This window comes from Teleopsis dalmanni, chromosome 2 (genome assembly GCF_002237135.1).
Source record: "Teleopsis dalmanni isolate 2A chromosome 2, ASM223713v2, whole genome shotgun sequence".
In the NCBI taxonomy this organism is placed as follows: domain Eukaryota; kingdom Metazoa; phylum Arthropoda; class Insecta; order Diptera; family Diopsidae; genus Teleopsis; species Teleopsis dalmanni.
In genome coordinates, this window is record NC_051847.1 from 123,189,707 (window position 1) to 123,210,187 (window position 20,481).

The window sequence follows — 20,481 nt, forward strand, 5'->3', positions numbered from 1 at the left end:
CACAGTCAGATTGCTATTAAAACTACTTCGGCTGGCTACTTATGTCTTATTCCAGCTACTTACGAGTGTAAAAAATAAAATCTCATTGGATAGCAATTTGAGGGTAAAGTTTGCATTCTTGGCCATGCAGGTATAGCGAAAAATGAACACTTTGAGCTGTTAGGGAGAGTCGATGTCTAAGCTACATAAGATCCCTTAAGAGTTTCTGTCTCTAATATGCCTCTGTTTTACCTTAAATCTAGAACTAGAGTTAAGTATTAAAGCGCTCTTCTTTTACTCACTTCAGAGTATCTAGAGTCTAGCAAAGAGCAAAATACTTGTATTCATCAATGAGTCCGATTGGTTATAAAACCAAGATATGCCAAGATGTGTGGCATTAGAAATGTTCTTCAGCTAATTGAGGAGAGTCAATCATTTTCAATTTAAATTATGAAATTAAAACAATAAAACGTTTTACCGTTTAGTTTTTAGAAGCAAATATATTTTATAAAAATTTACAGCACTCCATATTTCTTAAACTCGTTTGAGTTTCTGTGTTGTATGTAACTGTGAACGAAACATGGATTTATCACAATAAACTAGAGACCAAAGAACATTTAAATTAGTGGAACTTTCCAGGTAAAATTGATTTAGAGCTGTTGGATAGATTTGACATCGACTTAAAGTAAAACCGGCCACTTCTGGCGAAAAAAATGTTCTTTTCCATCAAGACAACGCAAACGTATGTGATGGGTATGGCAAAAATCCGACCGTCACATTAACCATGATATTCTCCAAATTTAAGCTTCTCCAACTATTTCCTTATTCTGGATCTAAGTAAAGGGCTCAATGGTATTAGGAAGGGACTACTACTAACCTTAGAAATGTGTTGTACTAAATGTGTTGGACTAAAAAAAAGACTTGAAAAATAAAATACGTTTTTAATGAAAAATTCTTTATCTTTAAATTAAAAAGCCACTGAATCATTAATTAGCCCCGCAATTATAGTTTTGATTTAAAATTGAGATTTCAGTGATAATTTGTTAAACTTTTTGAAAAGTATTAATATACTCTACTAATGTTTTTTTAATTAAGCTTTAGAAGAATTTTTGTATTAACGTAAAAAAATTAAACGAAACATATTTTTATTTACTGTGCAAGCGCCATCTACATGTCATACATTTTTATGTTTATAAACATAGCCACATTTTATATGTGCAAAGCCTATATGTATAAGATACTGCAAAAATAATAAATATTTGTTATTTCGGTTGCTGATATGTTTTCGGTGATTACATTTTTGCAATTTAGTAAATATGTACACAAATTTCTGTCTCTGCCATGGTAGAAGGTTTATTCAACAAGTTGCTGAAATGTGATAAACATTTTAAATGTTGCTAGCAACATTTTCATGTTTCTGTTTTGATTCACTTTCCGTTGCATACGCGTTTCTACTTTATTTTGTTATCAATTACTTTATTAAACTAAATTTTTATTTACGTTCTCAGGTGATAATGTTTATTTAATTAAAACAAGTTTATTTGTAATATTTTCTATTGATATTTAACAGATTGTAAAAGATGCAAAAATAAATTAAGATAGAAGTTTTTGTTGCTGTGAGTTACACTTCGGGATGAATTTATACTTGTTTGGCAAAATACACTCAAAGATACATTCATAAATTATTGTTTTAAATCTTATGGTGTTGTGTTCTCTTTTTTGATAATTAATTAATTGCATAACAAATGTAAGCAGGGAAATGACACCTAGTACTCGTGATTGCTTTTGGAAATTAGTTTTTGCCGCTGGCCACACTACATGAATTCCGCAGATTAACAATTCTTACATAAAGTGTGTGTATGCATGCATTAGTAAAAAACGGAGATGAAGGATTTTGACAACAATTTTGACATTTATTTTGTGATTAGCACAATTAAACCGAGTAGAGGTGGAGCAATGTAAAATTTAAAGCATTTTTTAATTATTTATAATTTAATTGAAAATAAGTTTAAAATGGAAAATGGAATTGCCGTCGCTGCTTTGCAAGTGATTAACACTTGCCTTACTGGTGCAATCAGCGCGTTACAGGAAGAAAATAAACGCCGCAGGAAGAGAAAAGCGGGGGCTATATACTGCATAAAACCGAGATATAGAAGTGAATGTACGAATATTCAAACTTTAATCACAGAGTACAATTTGGCCAGTGATATGAGCAGTTTGGAGTCCTATCTGCTTATGGACGAAAACATTTTCAACGAACTATATTCATATGTAGAGAATAACATACAAAAACAGGACACTCATCTTCGGAAGTCTATACCAGGCAAGGCATTATTAGCAGCATCGATACGTTTTTTAGTAACAGGCGAAAATTTCAGGGAACTGGGTGAAAAATTAACATTGTCGCAGAGTTATTTGAAGGAGAATTTCCTGAGTGTTTGCAATGCTATATACATGAAAATGAAAGGGAGATATCTTAAGGTGATTTAAAAAAAAATATAGGTCCTGTTATAGAGATTCACATTTTATCTATTTTCAGTTTCCTAATAGTAAAGAAAAATGGATCGAGGTTGCCAATGATTTTGAGGATATGTGCCAATTTCCGAATTGCCTAGGCGCATTGGAGGCGAAACATATTGCTTTCACTCCTAGCAAAGAAAAGTCTTCATTGTTTTGTAACAATAAGGGCTATACAAGCATAGTTTTGTTAGCACTTGCTGATGCTAATGACAAATTTCTCTTTATTGATGTTGGGTATAAAGGTTGTATAAGTGATGAAGATGTCTTCTTCCGCTCCATTCTAAGTGATATTGTTGAAAATTCAGACACAATTTTTCCTCCGCCTCGGCTTGTAGGCAACAACAGAAAATTGCCTTTCGTAATTTTGGGAAGAAATGGTTTTCCGCTTCTTAAAAATCTTATGGTTCCATACCCAAAGTCAAATACAGATCCAAAAAGTGTGAATTTTAATACACGTTTAAATCGGGGCCACCAAAGCATTGGACGTGCTCTCGGTATTTTAAGTAATAGATTTCGAGTATTCCAAAGACCTATATTACTAAACGAAACAAAAGCAAAGGCGATCGTTTTATGCTGTTGTGTATTGCACAACTTTTTGATTGAGAAGAGTAGCTGGTACAAAAACCTCTATCCAAATGACATGGAGGAGGAAGATTTTTCTGCCGAATTTATAGAAAATTTAGAAAATGCAGCATTTATCCGTGATAAATTTGCTAATTATTTTCAGAATGAAGGCAAAAGCTAGAATAATTAATATTACTAATAAAGTGTGTAAAATAATTTACTAAAATATTTATAATAAATTAATTTTAAATGGCCGTTTTGGCAAATGAAATTAAATTTTTAATATAAACTATTGTTTTCAAAAGCCAGGTTTTTAAAACGAACAGTAGTAAATTACAATAAATTTTTTTTAATTAATTGAATTTTTGTTGACCTTACAGCCGTTTCGAGTACTGCCAAATACCCAACATCGGTAGTCTTGGATTTATTTCTCGCATTTAATTATTCGTAAATAATTTTTTGAGCCTGCAAGTATCCGAGGGTTCAACTCGTACCCTGTTAAATTTGAAACTCAGAGTCAGTGTTTATTCAGTCAGTTGTGTTTACATAGGCAAAATTTCTATATTAAAAATTTGTTACTTAATATTGTAAATTTATTTCTTAACTCTAATATTAGAAATTAATATTATTATGATTAAAAATAAAATATATGTGGTAAGCTATATTGTAGCATTTGGTACTTGTGTTGATCCGTTAACGTTGTTACTGCATAGGGCGTGAGATGGAGTGTATTTTGGTTTGATGGTTGACGTCTTATTTATGTGAACTGCAATTTAAATATATTATTAATTAAACTGAACGTGAAAATTACTGTTATTTAAGAAACGTGTATAATTATTAAGTTTTTGATTAGTAAACCTGAATTCAATCTAGATTCACTCTCGACTTGTCAAATTTTGTTGCCTCATCGAACATTTTGAGAGTAGTCTAATATTTTTTATAGCATTGTAAGATATTTATATTTTTCATAAATATATATATTGAATCAAATCACACTTTATCTATCAAATCATATAATTTCAGGATAATCTTGCTACGTTGGCAAAATATCTAGTGTTATAAATTAGTCTCGGGTGTTATACATTTCGCTCGAGATTTAGTAATCGAAAGTAAAAATTGCACTAAAAGTAAATCTTGATTGAAAAATTTATCGCAGATTCACTACTTGCAACTTACGGATGGAGGAAGTTGAAACTGATAAGTTCACATCGATACTCATAATGATTATTGATACTCGTTACTCTTGTTTGATAGATATTTCTTCCACAGAAAATTTTGAATTTGAAGTGGTTTGTGTGGCAGACGTTGATATTCCATAATTGTAATCTACTTCTGAAGAAGTTGAAGTATTTGAAGTGATGTTTGCATTATCTGAACATTGTATATTAGATTCAAATGGTATTGGCATCCTTGTTGCAGACAACTCCGACCCATATCTCCAGGAATGAGGATTTCGATGCATTTGCCTTTCTTCTTGTTTAATTTTAGTGATGTCGCTCAAAATCATCATCTGAAGTTTGTCAATGCTTTCCTCATATTTCAGATGCTTCATTTCTGAAGCTATAAAACGGCAGAAGGCATCTATAGGCGATTGTGACTTATTTGAAAGAGATGCTATCATTTCCATTGATTGCTCCGCCACTGTTACCAGTTTTTCCATCTGATTGTCACTCTTCTTCTTCTTTGGCTGCGGCTCCTCTTCCAGCTCACACAATTCATTACTTTGAGTAACCTGTGAAAATAATATGTACACATCATTTAAATTAAATAAAATAAAATGTGATTAATTCCTACTACCTCCGCCACTGATACACTTGCTGTGCTGTCGTTTTCGTCGTTGGCATTCAGCAGAAACGACAGCTCCTCAAAGCACCACAAACTGCTTCTAAATACCTCTTCAGATCCCATTTCGCTCTTCTTTCTCATTTTATGTTTTTCCTGCCTCATTTGCTGGGTCAAGGTTCTTATTTTATTCTTTACTTGGACTTCGTCAACGTTCTCCTTCACATCTTTTAGTTCCTGCACTATTTCTAAATAGGCGGCCCTTTTTTTTGGGATTTTTAAGAAATCGGGATGTGACGCTTGATATAGAAATGGTCTCTTCGCAAACTCCTTTATTAACAAGAGCGTTTCGCTTCTCGTCCAAACTGAACCGGCTTTACTCTCTGCAGACATTTTCGCAACCGGCCCTGGTGCTTATTTTATTTCCAAAAACGAAAATGAAATTTTCTTCATACAAACAAAGCACAGCTGTTTTTGTTATTGGCGAAACACGTACCGCAAATACACAAAATAAGTTACTTAATTTTAATTTCCTATTTTATTAATTGTTATAACACTTATTATAAAATGTTTTTATATGCCTATTAAAAATATAAACAATATTCAAATATTTATTTATATGCACAATTTAATATATTTATATTCTATTTTCCAGCACTCACTGTTCCGTTGCAGTGTGAACAGTAAAATACTCGTTCATACAAAATGCGTAAAGAAAACGTAGAAAATGCAAAAAATGCAGAGAACTGTGTTATAAAAACATTTATAATATGTGGATTTAATCCATTGTGGTTAGGCACATTGGACATTGGAATAGTGTATGTACTACAGTGGTGTATGTCTCGGCTAGTATAACAAACATATTTTTGCTACTTTTCTACTACATGCTTATTTGTAAACATTGATTTAGAATAATTCTAAATCAATGGTAAGCAAAAAACAAAAATTGTATATACAGTAAGACCCCGCTTAACACGTAGGACAGGTTCAATCAAAAAATGCAGAGAACTGTGCGAAAGTGTTATAAAAACATTTATGTCTGTGGATTTAATCCATTGTGGTTAGGCACATTGGACACTGGGATGGCATATGTACCACAATGATGTGTGTCTCGGCTAGTATAACAAACATATTCTTGCTACTTTTCTACTACATGCTTATTTGCAAACATTGATTTAGAATAATTCTAAATCAATTATTTTGAATTATTCTAAATCAATGGCAAGCAAAAAACAAAAATTGTATATACAGTAAGACCCCGCTTAACGCGTAGGACAGGTTCCATCAAAATAGACCGCAATGCAAAACAGCGCTAAACGAGGCTATCTTAACATGTAAATAATGGAGTTAGGGGAAGATTGATAGAAAATTGCTTAGGCATTAAATTGAATGGCCCAATTTACACTATCATGAACGTAACATGAACATGAACTTGAAAACCGGCTGCCGATAGAGTGTGATGTTAGTTCATGAATTTCAAGCAATGAAATTTGCTGCTTATTTTTTAAGCTTGACACGCATACATATACAATGTTATGTTTTGGTGTTTGTGAATACTTTGAATTTCTGTGCTATGCACTACTCCACACAAGCATTTTATACGTTTACACAAAACAAAACAAATTTCACGCTTCATCACAGTTCATGAAGGTGTAAACTGAACTATCAGTTCATGTTGTCGTCAAATTGATCTTACGTTTCTGATAGTGAATATAACCCCAAAGATGATTTATCTTATTTTAGTTTAAAATAAGTGCCAGCTAATGTAATTATATTTTTAAAAAGCTGTTTTGTAAAATATCTTAAAAAAATGTGATTTATATCCTTTAAACAAAAACAAAAAAAAAAGTGCGGTATGCTGTCTGATGAAAAAGTCAAAAGGTTTTGAAACCTTGGCAACTTTATATAGAAAAGGACTATATATGCAATAATAAATATAAAATTCGTTTTTTACTTTTTAAGTTTACAATATTGCTTTTAAATAATTTTTGTTTTTTTTATTGAAAAAAATAAAAATTATTATTTGTTTGTTATATATTATTAAATAATAAAAAAAAAATATAGAAATATAATTAGGTTTTTTAAAGTACTTTATTATACTACGGAATAAAAATAAGATTGTTAAGCAGTGGGATTTATGGTAATAAAAATGTATTAGTATGAGCGTAACAATGGTGACAGATACCCTTAATGAACTTTTTTTATGCTGTTTTTATAAATGACAAAAAAATTGTTAATAAAAGACTTTTAAGTAACATTTAAAATTAATCTTTATTCTGCAACTTTTTTTAACTTAAACTTTAAAGTTTGAACTGAAATGCAACCCTGCAACGAGCAATAGCAAAGCTTTGGCTCTTGTTTGGCTTATTTTTTAAATCCGTTATTGGTGTGATTGCTTTGACAATTTTTAAATGAAAGCGAAGCTTATTAGTTAAACTTTTTTGATTGTGCTTGTACAGTATTATATTAATAATTATATTAAAATAAATACAATAAAATATGGAATGGTGTAGTGTTTTGATTGTTTTTACCACTTCTGCATTTTCTTATAAGTGTTTGGATTTGATGACGGCAAAATAATATTTAAGGTAGGAAAAACAGAGAAATATTCTTTATTTTTGTACTATTATTTTATGTTCAATAGTATATGCGTATATAAATAAAATAAATTATTTATTGTTTATAATAAAAATACAAAAACAAATTAATTACGCGGAATATAAAAATATATTAATGAAGTACCGCAAATACATAAGAAAAGCAAAAAGCAAAAACAAAACTTTATAAGTATGCCGTTAGTGTTTACTTCTTTTCTCGTTTTTTACAAAACAATTGTAAAAATGATGAAAAAACAAATATTTATTGCAAAATAATTACTGATGCTGCCAGAATTTTATACTATAAATTTATATATTTTTTATAAATAATAAATTTATGTTAATATAATATAATAATATATAATAATATATATAATATATAATAATATATATATATATAATAATATATTTATGTTATATATTTTATTAATAATAAATTTATAAAAATTTTATAAAAATTTTAATATTCAATTTATTTGAACTAATTAAACAAATTTAATAAATATTATTATTAATGTCAAGCACTCACCATAGAAATATAATATAGTTAGGTTAGGTTGTACCGGCGATCCCAGAGGGATACTCTTAGGCTTATAGGCCCATTGTGAATAATATAGTTAAAAAACCACAAATATGTTATTATGAATGCGTAGACAAAATTAATGTTCGTAATGGACATATCATCAACAAAAAATCAAAACTTGAAAATTAATTGAACCTTGATTACAGTTAAGTAAAACAGAAATTGCAAATTATAAACATGTTATCTTGGAACTTGCAAAACCTGTGAGAACTCACACAATAGATGAAATCATATCCTATATTGAAGGATTGAAAAATTATTTTTTTATTTGTAATAAAACTGTTTTAGTTATTTAGATTACAGGAAAAATTGATATATTTATTTATATATATATTTGGTTTGTATTAATCAATTATATTTTAAAATATATAAATATAGTATATTAAATATAATATATATTACATAAAATTATACTTGTGTATTAGTATAATTATTATTTCCCGTACTCCATCAGGAGTATAGATTTGTTATATAGAATCTCCAATAATAATTTCTACCTCTAGAAATATAACGTAATTCATTTAAAGTTTTGCTGGTGTTATTTGTTATCATTCTTCTTCAGGTGCTACATCGTCTTCCTTTGTGTTAGTTGCATTGGGGGTTCCATTGAAGTGTTGCGTGTCATATTTCGTTGTACCGCTTTCGAAGAGTGTGGATTATGTAAGCAAGTGAATGACAAATTTCCAATCATATAATGATGGTTGGAGATTTGTGCATTAATAACAATATTTTTATGATTGCGCTTAGCGTTCATTTGGCCGCCTTCGCGATGGTTTTGGGGAGCGAATAGTTGCGCGTCTAAGCGATTCGCGGACGATGACAACTCTCTCTTACAAAAGTATCGCTAAAGCATCGTCTGTGTTTGAATTAAATACGCTTCCGCACGCGAAAGCAATCCGGACGACTCTTCAACGATTAAAAATGTACGTTAGGCACAAAACAAAATAAATTTCACTCTTCATGACAGTTTATGGTCTGTCAGTTCATGTTGTTGTCAAATTCATCTATGACAAGCAAAATACAAAAATTGTATATATTGCTTTAAAGCTAAGCAATAATGTTTATGGTTTCTACGCAACATTTGTTCGACCATGAGCAAAAACATTGTTACAACTGCATTATCACCTAAGAAGACGACCAAAATTATATAGAATTTAAAAAATTATTTTTTAAAAGTTGTAATAAAAAGTATAAACGTACATACGCAAATTCAAATAAAAAGCAAATTAAGATAAAAATATAGAAATGTTGCTAAAAACATTCAATTTACTCGGTGTATTTGAGCAGCTTGTTGCATAAAATATACTACGTTGCAACCTCTTAAGAGAGTATACATGTCCGCATATTAATACCAGAGATAACATATTTTATACATAAACATACAGCGCTTAAAGCCAAGTACTAACTACTGTTTTCTTCGACTCCCAAATATTTGTCGTTGTTCCTATTAGTTTTTGATTCAGGTATATTAGACAAATAATCATATGAGTTTTCCCATTTCTATTCGCCTTTAGGATTATTTTTAGTACTCTTTTTATTTAATTATTTGTTTTAATTTCAGTAGATTTTTGAAAAAGTTTGAAGAAAGATAGTAATATACAATATTGCACCGCGTTCCTAAAAAAATAGTTCCGTTGACATTCCAGAAACGTCTGCATAATATGGCCGTAAAGAATTGATCCTATGGTACTTGATGAAGGTATGTTTGTCGACATTATACTATAGTCGTTTTTTAGCTTTGCAGAGATACCGAGCTTAGAAATTGATCATTGAATTTTCGAAAATTCATCGAATTCATTGATCATTGAATTGATCCTATGGGTACTTGATGAAGGAATGGTTGTCGACATTATACTATAGTCGTTTTTTAGCTTTGCAGAGATTCCGAGCTTAGAAATTGATCATTGAATTTTCGAAAATTCAAAGCAGTGTATATATGTAGTCAATATTAGAGCGACCATATCGACAGTAGCTTCTACCTTACACACACTTAAAGAGCCTTGTATACGGCAGATACTCGGCTGTCCCCGCAATAGCTGGCGTATATAGTCCGGTCGCATTTATTGAGAATATGAATATCTACAATATTCTAGACTCAGGAATTTGATAAACAGTTTGTATAGCTTGTATTCAGAAGACGATTCAGAGTATCGTCTTCCTTCACGTTACATATAGATATGGTGTGATTAATAGTCGTCTGTAGGCAGCGCTTAGGTTCCATGTACTATTTGAACATGTAACCGATTATTAATAAAAAAACAAACAAAATTAAATAAATAAATATTAAATACTGATACATACTTTATTCTTTGTCATTACAAAAAATATTGATACTAGTTTTGTTAGTTATTTTTGATGAATTTTGTCTGGAAACATAAGAAAATAAAATGAATGCTTTTTCACATCTGTAATATTTTCACTGAATATCTTCGCTTTACTAAGAATTATGTCCATATTTTCCTTAAATTTCTCCAAATATTTGAGTTTATTTTTATCTGTCAATATATTAAACAGAGTGAATCCAACGGCTGTAGTCTATTTCATAAACAGAAACAATTTTGATAACTGACCTAATTTCCTTTGTTGGACACAGGTTTTGGTAGAATATCTTGATATTGGTAGCAATCAATGTAGTCAAATAAGAAATTTATTATATATATATTATAACTAAATTTATGGACACCAGTATTTTCACTTCGGCGGTACTGGTTTTTTTTCTAATCATTTGACTCAGTGGCAAATCTCGTCCGACAGAGTACAGTAGCAAATTATAGATGATAATATTGTATGATAGAGGATAAATTCTTTTTATTTTTCGATAGTTTTAGATTAATTTCAGGCTGGCAATAATGGGTTAGTGTTCAAAAAGTATGGTTTTAATAGGTAATTAAACAAATTCAGTTTAACATTTAAGGTGGTGATATGTTACAGTAGAGTGAAAAAACTAACGAAACAAATTGCCAAAAACAACTGTTTCTCATTTTCCAACCATAAGAATAAAACAAGGGTAGAGTTTCTTTTTGCTTTTAATTCTCCATTTGCTCCCTGGGCAACTTTATTAATTATTGCTTTCAGTTTCGTTCATATTGTCATCAATTTCGTTTGCTTCATTGATTGCAATCCACCGACGTAGCGTGTCTTGAATCCACCAGGACACACTCCATATGATTGAATATTGGTTCCTTTATGTAAATTAAATAAAATAACTTTTATTTATTATATTTTTTTTCTACTTAAGCGAGCTCAAGTCGACTTTATTTATTTAATACCAACTTAACACTTACAATCCTTACTTAAGACTAACTTTTCAATCAATATCTCTACTCACTTTTTGCATATGCACCTGCATTACAAAATGAGGTGCAAAGCAAAGAAGTTAGAGCGAACCTCACTCTCAGAGAAGTAACATATTTTTTTTATATTTTGTTCGTTAACTTGTATAAGTTTTTGAGGAAATCTAACGGATCCTCTCAATAGATTAGTTACTACTGTCTATGTGGTTTTATTTGGTAACTGTCTTCTGTTATTGCCTTTGTTGCAATATTTAGTCACGATCAATTATTCCATTAAAATCCCCACATATGGGAAGCATAACATTTATTCCTTTACTGCATTCTACAAAATTTATCTAAGGTATTATAAAATTGTCCTTTTTCCTCAACTTTATAGACTTCTGTAATCTTATCTACTTTATATTTCTATTAGAAAATTATTTTTTTTTAGCGGAATTCAGAATGTTTACATATATGCGAATACTTGTTTATTTGTTACCTTTTCTGTTTAAATACGGTATTTAAGTAATTTAAACTCAATATTTCTACCAATAATTGCGATCGATTCTGATATACAATGGATTTACATACATCTTCCATACAGATGTACGGTTCCGGTTTAAAAAATTTCTTATATTCAAAATATCATTACAAGGATTTGCACAAATATATTTTGTTCTGTTATTCAATACTTTTAGTGCAGTTAGCTAGCATTTTATTTTCTATATTGTACACGTATTTCATTTGATTGTGATAAAAGTGATAGTTACTTACCTAAAACCAAGTTTGAAAAATTAAAACATTTCATTTTTTTTAATTATTTATTTTGTTATTGTTGCATGCACGAAAATTGTTAATATTTATTAAGTTTTACACTTACACAATATTTTAAATATTCAATTAAACTTATATATTATTTGATTTTCTTGTGGATTACAACAAATAATTAAATGTAAATAACTTTCTTTGTCGGTATCTTGTTCTGTACTTGATTAGCTGCATTTGTAAGATTGTATATTTGAAATGGAAATACATAATACATATACATATACATATATATGTGTATAGGTTATACGTATATATGTATTTAGTTATAAACAATATGGATTATTGTTTTATATATCAATGAGTAAATGTAGAAATATTATAAACATGCAAATTCTTATCACTTTATTTAAATCTTAATAATTATTAATTTTTATAGTTTCTGTGAATATAGTTATATACATGTTTATAAATATATTATATATATTTATTTTACATTAAACATTTTACATTAATAATAATATTACATTAATAATAGCATTACATTAATAATATTAATTTTATATTATAACTTGTATTTTGGATGATTTAATTAATTTTGTACATTTGGATTACCTAGAATTAATAATATTTTGATAAGGCATAGGTATCGATCATAGGAATTAATATCATCTTATCCCCCGTAAATATTTGGTATAGGGTTATAATTTTATTCTGTATGGTTGTATATATAATATTTGAATTTTAACAATTCTGTTATGTTTTTATTTATAACAACATAACACAACATTACAATAAATTATAATAATTTAATTAATTATATTATTATTACCCAAATTATTATTATCGGTTTTCACTCTCTTGAGCAACATTTAGGGCATTTAGGTACTCGAAATGTAAACTATTGCTTCCCATTTGCGCTTTTGGTGTGTTACTCGGTTATCGAGTTTGTTACAAGTGATCGTGAACACCTCTTTTATTATTTTATTTAATATATTATTAATTATAATGTTATTTTTAATATTTTTTTATTTTTTATAATGCGTACCTACAAATCTACTCTTATTCCTCTTGTAATAATTTAAACAATATATAAAAGTTAGCGTAATTCAATTTATTATATATAGCATATTTATTGTATAAAGAAATACATTTATAAGATTTATTTATACAATAGTGATATAGTTAATAAATTATTATCAGAAGAGTAGGAATATAATATTTTAAAAAAAATAAAAACGCGTAAAAGATTTATGAATAAATATTTTAATATATAAATCAAATGAAATAATTTTAATGTCTGTGTATTGCAAACAATTTGTTGACACTATGTTTAAATGTTTATTCACACTTATAAGTGAAATACAGAAGAATTTAGAATTCAGTTTAAAAAATTGATTTTAGTCTATTAATGTCTATTAATTGTCTATATTTGGTTATGAACTATTTATATTTAATAATAGATTTGTACGAGGATAGGGAAAGGTTTTTTTATTCTAAACATTTTTAATTATCTCTTCATTTAATTATTTGTTTCTTTTATTGTTTTAACTATAATTTTTTTAAAGTTTTATATTTTTATGAAATTTGTTTGAATTTATTCTCTCTCTCTTTTTTTAAATTTATTTTATTATATTTTATATTTCATTACATTATATTATATTTTTTTATTACGAGTATGTTGTTTATTACACTGTACATAATTATTATTTATTATGAGATTAAAATCTTATTATGTTTGGTTTTAAATAAATTTTGCTAAGTATTTTATTATATTTAAAAAATTTTTAAATTTCAGTTTTTAATACAAATTATTTACTTTCAATCTTATAACATATATTATTTACTGAATATTATTATTTAATTTTTATTTTTCACACAAATTATTTCTTTGTTCTATTATTTATAGCTCCCTATATTTTATTATATGTAATTGTTTGTAACATATTTTGATTTAATTTTATTTTTATTGATTTTTATATAAATTATATAAATTGAAATACAATTTTTTAATCAAAGTGTATTTTTAAATTTATTTATTTTCTCATAATATTACATATACATAAAGTATTATTTCTTACTTCAATCGATACCTATGCCCCGCTTAATTACTTTTGTTTTTAAAAAATTAAATGGCATAAGTGTTATAAACTTTTATTTTGGTAATAACAAATTCATATTCGGAATTTGTTATATATAACTTTTTGTTTTTTGTTATTGAAGAATAAGTATTTTGTTAATTTTTGTTATTTTTTTTTATATCAACATATAGTTTTCAATTCAGCGGCGGGGTAACTTCTCTCAATAGTTTTCCATATTCTTGAATTTTTTCTGGGATCTTCAATTAACGATGTCTACAACATTTTATTTAAAGAACTGTTCCTTCTGTTAAAATTAAAATTATATGAAATTAAATACTTTACATATATATGAGAAAGAAATCAGTCGTAAATTTTTTTAATGACACTTTAGTTAGATTAGCATAAAATTTTTGGTATATTAGTTTGGTTAAATATTTTTCTTAACAGTAGTTTTATTTACAATTTAAATCTTAAAATTTGAACGAATAAGTTTATTAATACATAATATTCACTTATAATTTTGAAGTGAAAATTTAAGTCAGTCAAAACATATATAATATTTTTAAAAAATTTTAAAATTTTAATTAATATAAACATTAAAAATAAAATATTTTACTAAAACTAAACCTAAAATATATTTATTTTTTATATATTCATATTGATTTAGTATTACATTGCATACATTATTCAATATTATAGTTTCGGGGATTATTCTATTAATTTAAGGTTGAAAATTTTTAACTTAAATAAATTTCATGATCTGTATTTAGAACTGACCTTGTCTCTCTCTCAAACTAAAACTCTTTAATATATTTAATGAAATAATCATATATGTGTAACATATATTATATTACAAAATGTTTTTATCATATATATCTTATGGATCATTAATCTATTTTTAATCTAACATATATATTAAATAAATATTATATTGAAAGGTATAAGTTTTGTTCTTTCAAAACATTCCTACAGGAGAATAATATGTATTAATAATATTAACTCGTACAGAGGTCCATAATATATTTTTATACATATATTCTTTAAAAAAGGTACTTGAAATAGAGGGCATTAAAACCGGAAAAATTTAAATAATAATAATGTTATTATTAATGTTTTTAACATTGTTTTTATATAAGATTTTAAATTCCATTTAAAGAATTAGTCGTATAAACGTTATGGAAAATTTCTGTTAAATAATGTACTCGTATTAGAGACAGGTAATGGGTTCTGTTATGTCTTTTTCAAAAAGTAGAAAATATTTAATACTATTAAATCATTGCAGGATTTTTAAAGAAGTGTGTTTATCTTATAGGATATTTAGGAAAAATTTCAAATTGTTCACAGTGGAAATTATATTTACAATGGTGTTAATTTATTTCAATAGTGTAGAATTTCTCCTATAAGTGATTTCGTCTATAGAGTTTTTAAGTAATATAGAGAAAGCTAGACTAAAATTTGTCGGGGTATCGGATTTTGAGCATATTCGAATAATAAGCAATTAATTGAACCCCTTCGCACTAGCGGGGGTAAGTGAAGAAACACAGCAATTTTTGTTGCGAAAAACTGAAGAGGTGTAATCATTTTCTCTCTAAAAATAGAAACCGGTTTCAAGCGTCAGGTTGTCGCTAGTACAAATAAGCAAATTGCCTTACTGCAAGACATGCCTTGGGTTATCGTGAGTACTACAAAAGCAAGTACCTGTAACTTATGTATGACTTACGTTTAACCTGCAATAAGGTGGAAAGAGGAAAGAAAGGAAAGAGCTAGTTCTTAAAAAAAACAACTTAAAGGATTTTTATTAAAATCTAAATAAAAATTCGTAAAATAATAAACACTTTTGATTTGTTGTTAGTTAGCACTTTAAATAATTTTATATAGTTTTGTTAGTGATGAAACTTGAACTAGATTATCAATATCGCTAAATTTATGATAATCTCAAAATCTTTTTGCTGATATATTCATAAATTAACTACTGATAAATTACCCTGCATATCCCTTGTAGTTTGACGAAGTCTTAAGATGAAAAACTCGATAATTCGAATTTGAAATTCAATTTTAAAAATATTTTTTAACAGAATGATCCTACAATTTAGGTTTATTTACTATGCAACACCATATTCTTTATGATTAGTTATATATGAATATATAATGTTATCTATATTAGGCTGGTCTTTACTTGCAGGTATTTTAGGTATATCAGGAATGCAATGATTTAAAACAGAAAAATACTTAATTGATATTACTTATATTCATTAACAAAGTAAATAAACGTTTGATTTTTCTCTAAATATATTGCAATGAATTTGGAGTCAATTATTTAGATTTCAGCAGCATTACCTCGTAATACCGAAAATCTCTGTCTTTTAAAACTGGCACCGTCCGCTCTTCGACTAATTGCCTTTAAATTTGTAGTTGGTTCAAAATACCTTCTATTTGTTTGATTGTACTTGCGACTCTGTATGGCTAAATCGTCCAGTAATAGCTCATTGGAGGACTTTGAACGTTTTGGCAAATGATTGAGAACACTACGTAGTGGACTGCAAGTGGTCGTGCTGTTTGATACTGAGGCCGAGCTTCTATTTATTTGAGATTTTTTGGTGCCAACAGGTAACCGACTTTTAATAGTGTTATGCTGGGGCGTAAGAACTGGAGGTGCAGGTGCTGGTGGTTTAGTTTGTTTACGTAACTTTAAGTGCTTAACGAATGACTGACTTAATGTGGAGCCCCGCAAGAAATCGTTATCCATATTGTCCGTATTTTCTTCGCCTTCTACTTCACGGTGCAAGTCCATTTGTGGTGGAAACTTGTGCAGGCTGCTACTTGCTGTTGGCATTTTTACATTTAGCTGCTCACGTTTCAGTAAATTATCAGATGGAGTTTTACTTAGTATGTGCTTTGGTTTAATTTGTGTGGACTTCAAACGGTCAAACAGATTGCTTACTGTGGTGGCACGTTCTTTTTGTGCCGATAGCGGCATTATGGCGCGTCGACTCGGCACTTGTATGCCATTACCAAGCCGTTTGCTGTTGTCATCTGCAAGTGTATGTATGTGCGAATTTGATTTACTCAATAGTGGTGGTGGTGGTGGTGCTGGTTTTTTATGTGCGAGCGTTGTTAGTCGCTTAGGCGTATTACCAGGACGTCCAAAATTGTTAATATCATTAACACTAGCAGCTTTGAAAACATCGTCGTCGAGTTCACTCAAACTTACCAAATTTTCTTCGCCTGGTGTCAGTGAATTGCTTGTCACTGCATTACCACCGCTGGTAAATTCGTCATCATTATCACCATCACCATCACCATCACAATCACCATCATCATCATCTTCATCTACGCCACTATAACCAGCAAAGATCTCATCAAAAGCGGCATTGACAATGACAGTCTCATCTTCGTCATTACTCAGCTGTGGACTATTATTGTTGCACATCTGCGCTGCACTTTGGCTAGCAAATTTTCGGCTGGGTATGGTGCCGAATAGATTCTTACGATAATCCTCGTCTATGTTGTAATATTGCGCAGCAATTGCTGTCAAATCGTTAACATTGCTGTCAGTGCTGTCGTTGCTGCACTCATGTTGCCGCTGCAAACTCAATGTGCTGCGTTTAATTGGACTTATGTTGGCCATGTGCGCAGTGGTCAGGGCTTGTGTGCTTGAGCTGTTCATATGCGTTAGTTGCGGCGTTAGTGTTAGTGTGTTGTGCCTATCGTGCAATAAATTGCTGTCATATGACGACAACAATTGTTGTTGACTTTGTTGTAAGAGTTTTTGACGCGTTTCATGTGATTTACGCTTTAGCTGCTGATATTTATTGTTGCTGGTGCCATGTGTGGTACGATTCATAGTTGTATTTGCTGCATTTGTTGTAATTGCTGTTGTTGTAGTTGCTGTTGTTGGTGGTGCAGTACACAAAATCGTGTTATTATTATGATTACTATACTTACTGTATTGCTGCTGCTGCTGCTGCTGCTGTTGTTGCTGTTGGTGTTCGAGTTGTTGCTGCTCAGCTTGACGACGTTGCATGGCCATCGTTTCGAAAGTATGCACTACACTGCCAACATGCGTACTAATCTCAGGTATACCTAAATCGCCGCTAAACATATCGCGCTGATGACGTTGGTGGCTTGTCAGCAATTCCCCACCACTGGCGCGCTTATTAACGGTAGTTATGCCGGGTGTCTTTTTGTATAAGGTACCAGCGGAAGCACTCGGCCTAAGCAGTGCCTGTGAGCGTGGCCTACGACGCTGCGGAAATTGTTCAACGAACTCGGCGGCTTCCTGCTGCCACAACAGGTTGCCATAATTGTCGAAAACATTGGCTGTGGTGCTGGTTGTGGTCTAAATGAGCGCATTATATATGGGCATATGTATTTTGTATGTATGTATGCGGTAGTGTTTGTTTGTTTGTTTGTGTTGGTTGACAATTGGAATATTTCATAGACAATTGGAATCCCATATGGAAATTTAAATAAAAAAATTTAAATTAAATAATATTAAATTTTTGAAAATTAATATATAGTGGCTGGTGAGCTTTACTTCAACTTTATAAAAATGTATATGATATATTTTTTTTATGAGGATGAATTCACATAAATTTACACAATTATACATAAATTTGAGAAATTTCAATCTAAGTTAATTAAGTAGCTAAAATATGAATAAGATTTTAATTTTTTCACAAATATTTTAATTACTAATATTGTTTATATTCGTTTCACTACAACAGTGAATTATGCATATCTTCAATGAGTTCACATGTAGTATATACTTAAGAGATAATACTAGTTTTCTCCTCATTATAATAAATATATATTTATACATATATAACCTTTTACTATTTATTATTCATATGTAATTAGCTATAAAGTAATCAGTTAATACCACCAACTTTATTAAGTACTTTAAGGCTATATTTAATTTATTTGGTTTTTATTTCATTATTTCATGTTTTATTTTAGTGCTCAGCTAAAAAAAAATCCGCTTCAAAAATTTTTTACATATGTGAAAAGCATTTTACTATAAAAATTATAGTTATAAATTTAAATTAATTTTTTTAAATAATTTCATAAAAAATCACAACTTTACCACCAAAATCACTGCACTTATTAAGGATTTAAGTGTGTTTATGTCAAATGCTATGTACGAGTATCTAAAAAAGATTTGCATATGTGGTTTTTTTCTGTAAATGATTAAAATGACAGTGTATCAGACCCAGAAAAATGTTTTCATATTACCAGAATAGATAAAAAAAACGATTAATAATCAAAAAAAAATTGTTAATAATTTATGGAAGAATAGTATCGATTTCTTAAAATGATAGAAGAATAGTTTTTATTTAATAAAGAAGAGGAATGATACAGCAATTAGTCAAATGTCACCAACCAACTTATTGAATAGTGGAATTTTAAATATATTTTAAAAATAGAGGATACATTCTTGTAACACTTTTCCTTGATATACCTTCATAGAAAGACTTGGTTACTTTCTAAGATACAACCTATATACACTTCATAGCTAAATATTTCGATGTAATTAAAAGGCAAATGACTTTTATTAGAAATATATGACAGTTTACAATTATATTTTTTATTAATCTTACTGTTATTCTATATGTTGAGTTTAGCAATACATTCTGAGTTTGGAACCAATATAGCTGTGCTTCAAGCGGTTATATGGATGCTTAACAAAAGCTCAAAGTACATAAATTCGAATATATGAAAAGTTTTAAAGATGTGTGAACTCATAAGAAAAAGTGAAGTCAATCAGGTAAAGAGAAAGATAGAATACTGTATATTTTTTAAAAAATAATATTTTTAAAATTTTCGGGGAATAATTGTAATGTATAAAGAGTTTGTATAATTTTTAATTAAAATGGTACAGAATGGTTTAGATATTTGCACTATTAAAGTTATATTTAGTATAACTGAGGCATTTTATAAGTTTTTATTAAATGTATGAAAGGCATTAAAGAAGCAATAAAAATCCATTAGACTTCCTTTTAGAATGAATGATTTTTTGATATTCTAAGCACTATCCCAATTATTACCACCATCACTTTCTGTATTACACTGAGCTATCTGTCGACAAACAAGAAGCAAATACTGAGCAAGGTGTATAGGCAGAAACATACTTTGCCTACACTTAAACTACATGACTCTAAGAATATTACTTTCTCATCTAAATAACCAATTAACATAATGAACACAAAACTATTTTGTAGAATTAGAAGAAAATATCAGCGTGGTTGTTAGTTCATTTGGTAATTCTACTGCCATCAGATACAGATTATGGGTTCGATAAGCAATTGGAGGTAAAACTCTTCTCAGATTAAAGAAAC

At 28.9% G+C, this 20,481-nt stretch overlaps 3 protein-coding genes across 9 annotated transcripts in view; 2 read left to right on the forward strand and 1 right to left on the reverse strand.

The window, feature by feature from the left end:
* Positions 1-20,481, forward strand: part of LOC119682001 (lethal(3)malignant brain tumor-like protein 1) — a 428,722-nt gene that overhangs the window by 252,491 nt on the left and 155,750 nt on the right. The gene's annotated exons all lie outside the window — the stretch shown is intronic.
* On the forward strand, positions 1,587-3,276 carry LOC119682006 (protein ALP1-like). The gene is made up of 2 exons (XM_038095335.1): positions 1,587-2,460; positions 2,519-3,276. Exons 1-2 carry the CDS (start codon positions 1,993-1,995, stop codon positions 3,242-3,244), a joined length of 1,194 nt encoding a protein of 397 aa, XP_037951263.1. The 5' UTR covers positions 1,587-1,992; the 3' UTR covers positions 3,245-3,276.
* Positions 3,387-5,327, reverse strand: LOC119682011. Of its 3 annotated transcripts, none has more exons than XR_005252547.1 (3): positions 4,861-5,327; positions 4,240-4,795; positions 3,387-3,829 (listed from the first exon to the last, which is right to left on the reverse strand). XR_005252547.1 is itself a non-coding variant. In XM_038095340.1 (2 exons), the coding sequence occupies exons 1-2, from the start codon at positions 5,236-5,238 to the stop codon at positions 4,301-4,303; spliced, it is 873 nt and encodes a 290-aa protein (XP_037951268.1). In that variant the 5' UTR covers positions 5,239-5,327; the 3' UTR covers positions 4,191-4,300. The 3 variants fall into 3 exon arrangements, 1 of the variants encoding a protein (XP_037951268.1); XR_005252548.1 differs by having other exon boundaries at positions 3,387-4,184; XM_038095340.1 differs by lacking the exon at positions 3,387-3,829 and having other exon boundaries at positions 4,191-4,795.

What these genes read in the sequence shown, in the direction of transcription:
- LOC119682006 (XM_038095335.1), top strand. Translation starts at nt 1,993, where the DNA reads ATGGAAAATGGAATTGCCGTCGCTGCTTTGCAAGTGATTAACACTTGC. An exon ending in TGAAAGGGAGATATCTTAAG is followed by an intron (nt 2,461 to 2,518) that starts GTGATTTAAAAA and finishes ATCTATTTTCAG; the next exon opens with TTTCCTAATAGTAAAGAAAA.
- LOC119682011 (XM_038095340.1), bottom strand. Translation starts at nt 5,238, where the DNA reads ATGTCTGCAGAGAGTAAAGCCGGTTCAGTTTGGACGAGAAGCGAAACG. An exon ending in CAAGTGTATCAGTGGCGGAG is followed by an intron (nt 4,796 to 4,860) that starts GTAGTAGGAATT and finishes TTATTTTCACAG; the next exon opens with GTTACTCAAAGTAATGAATT.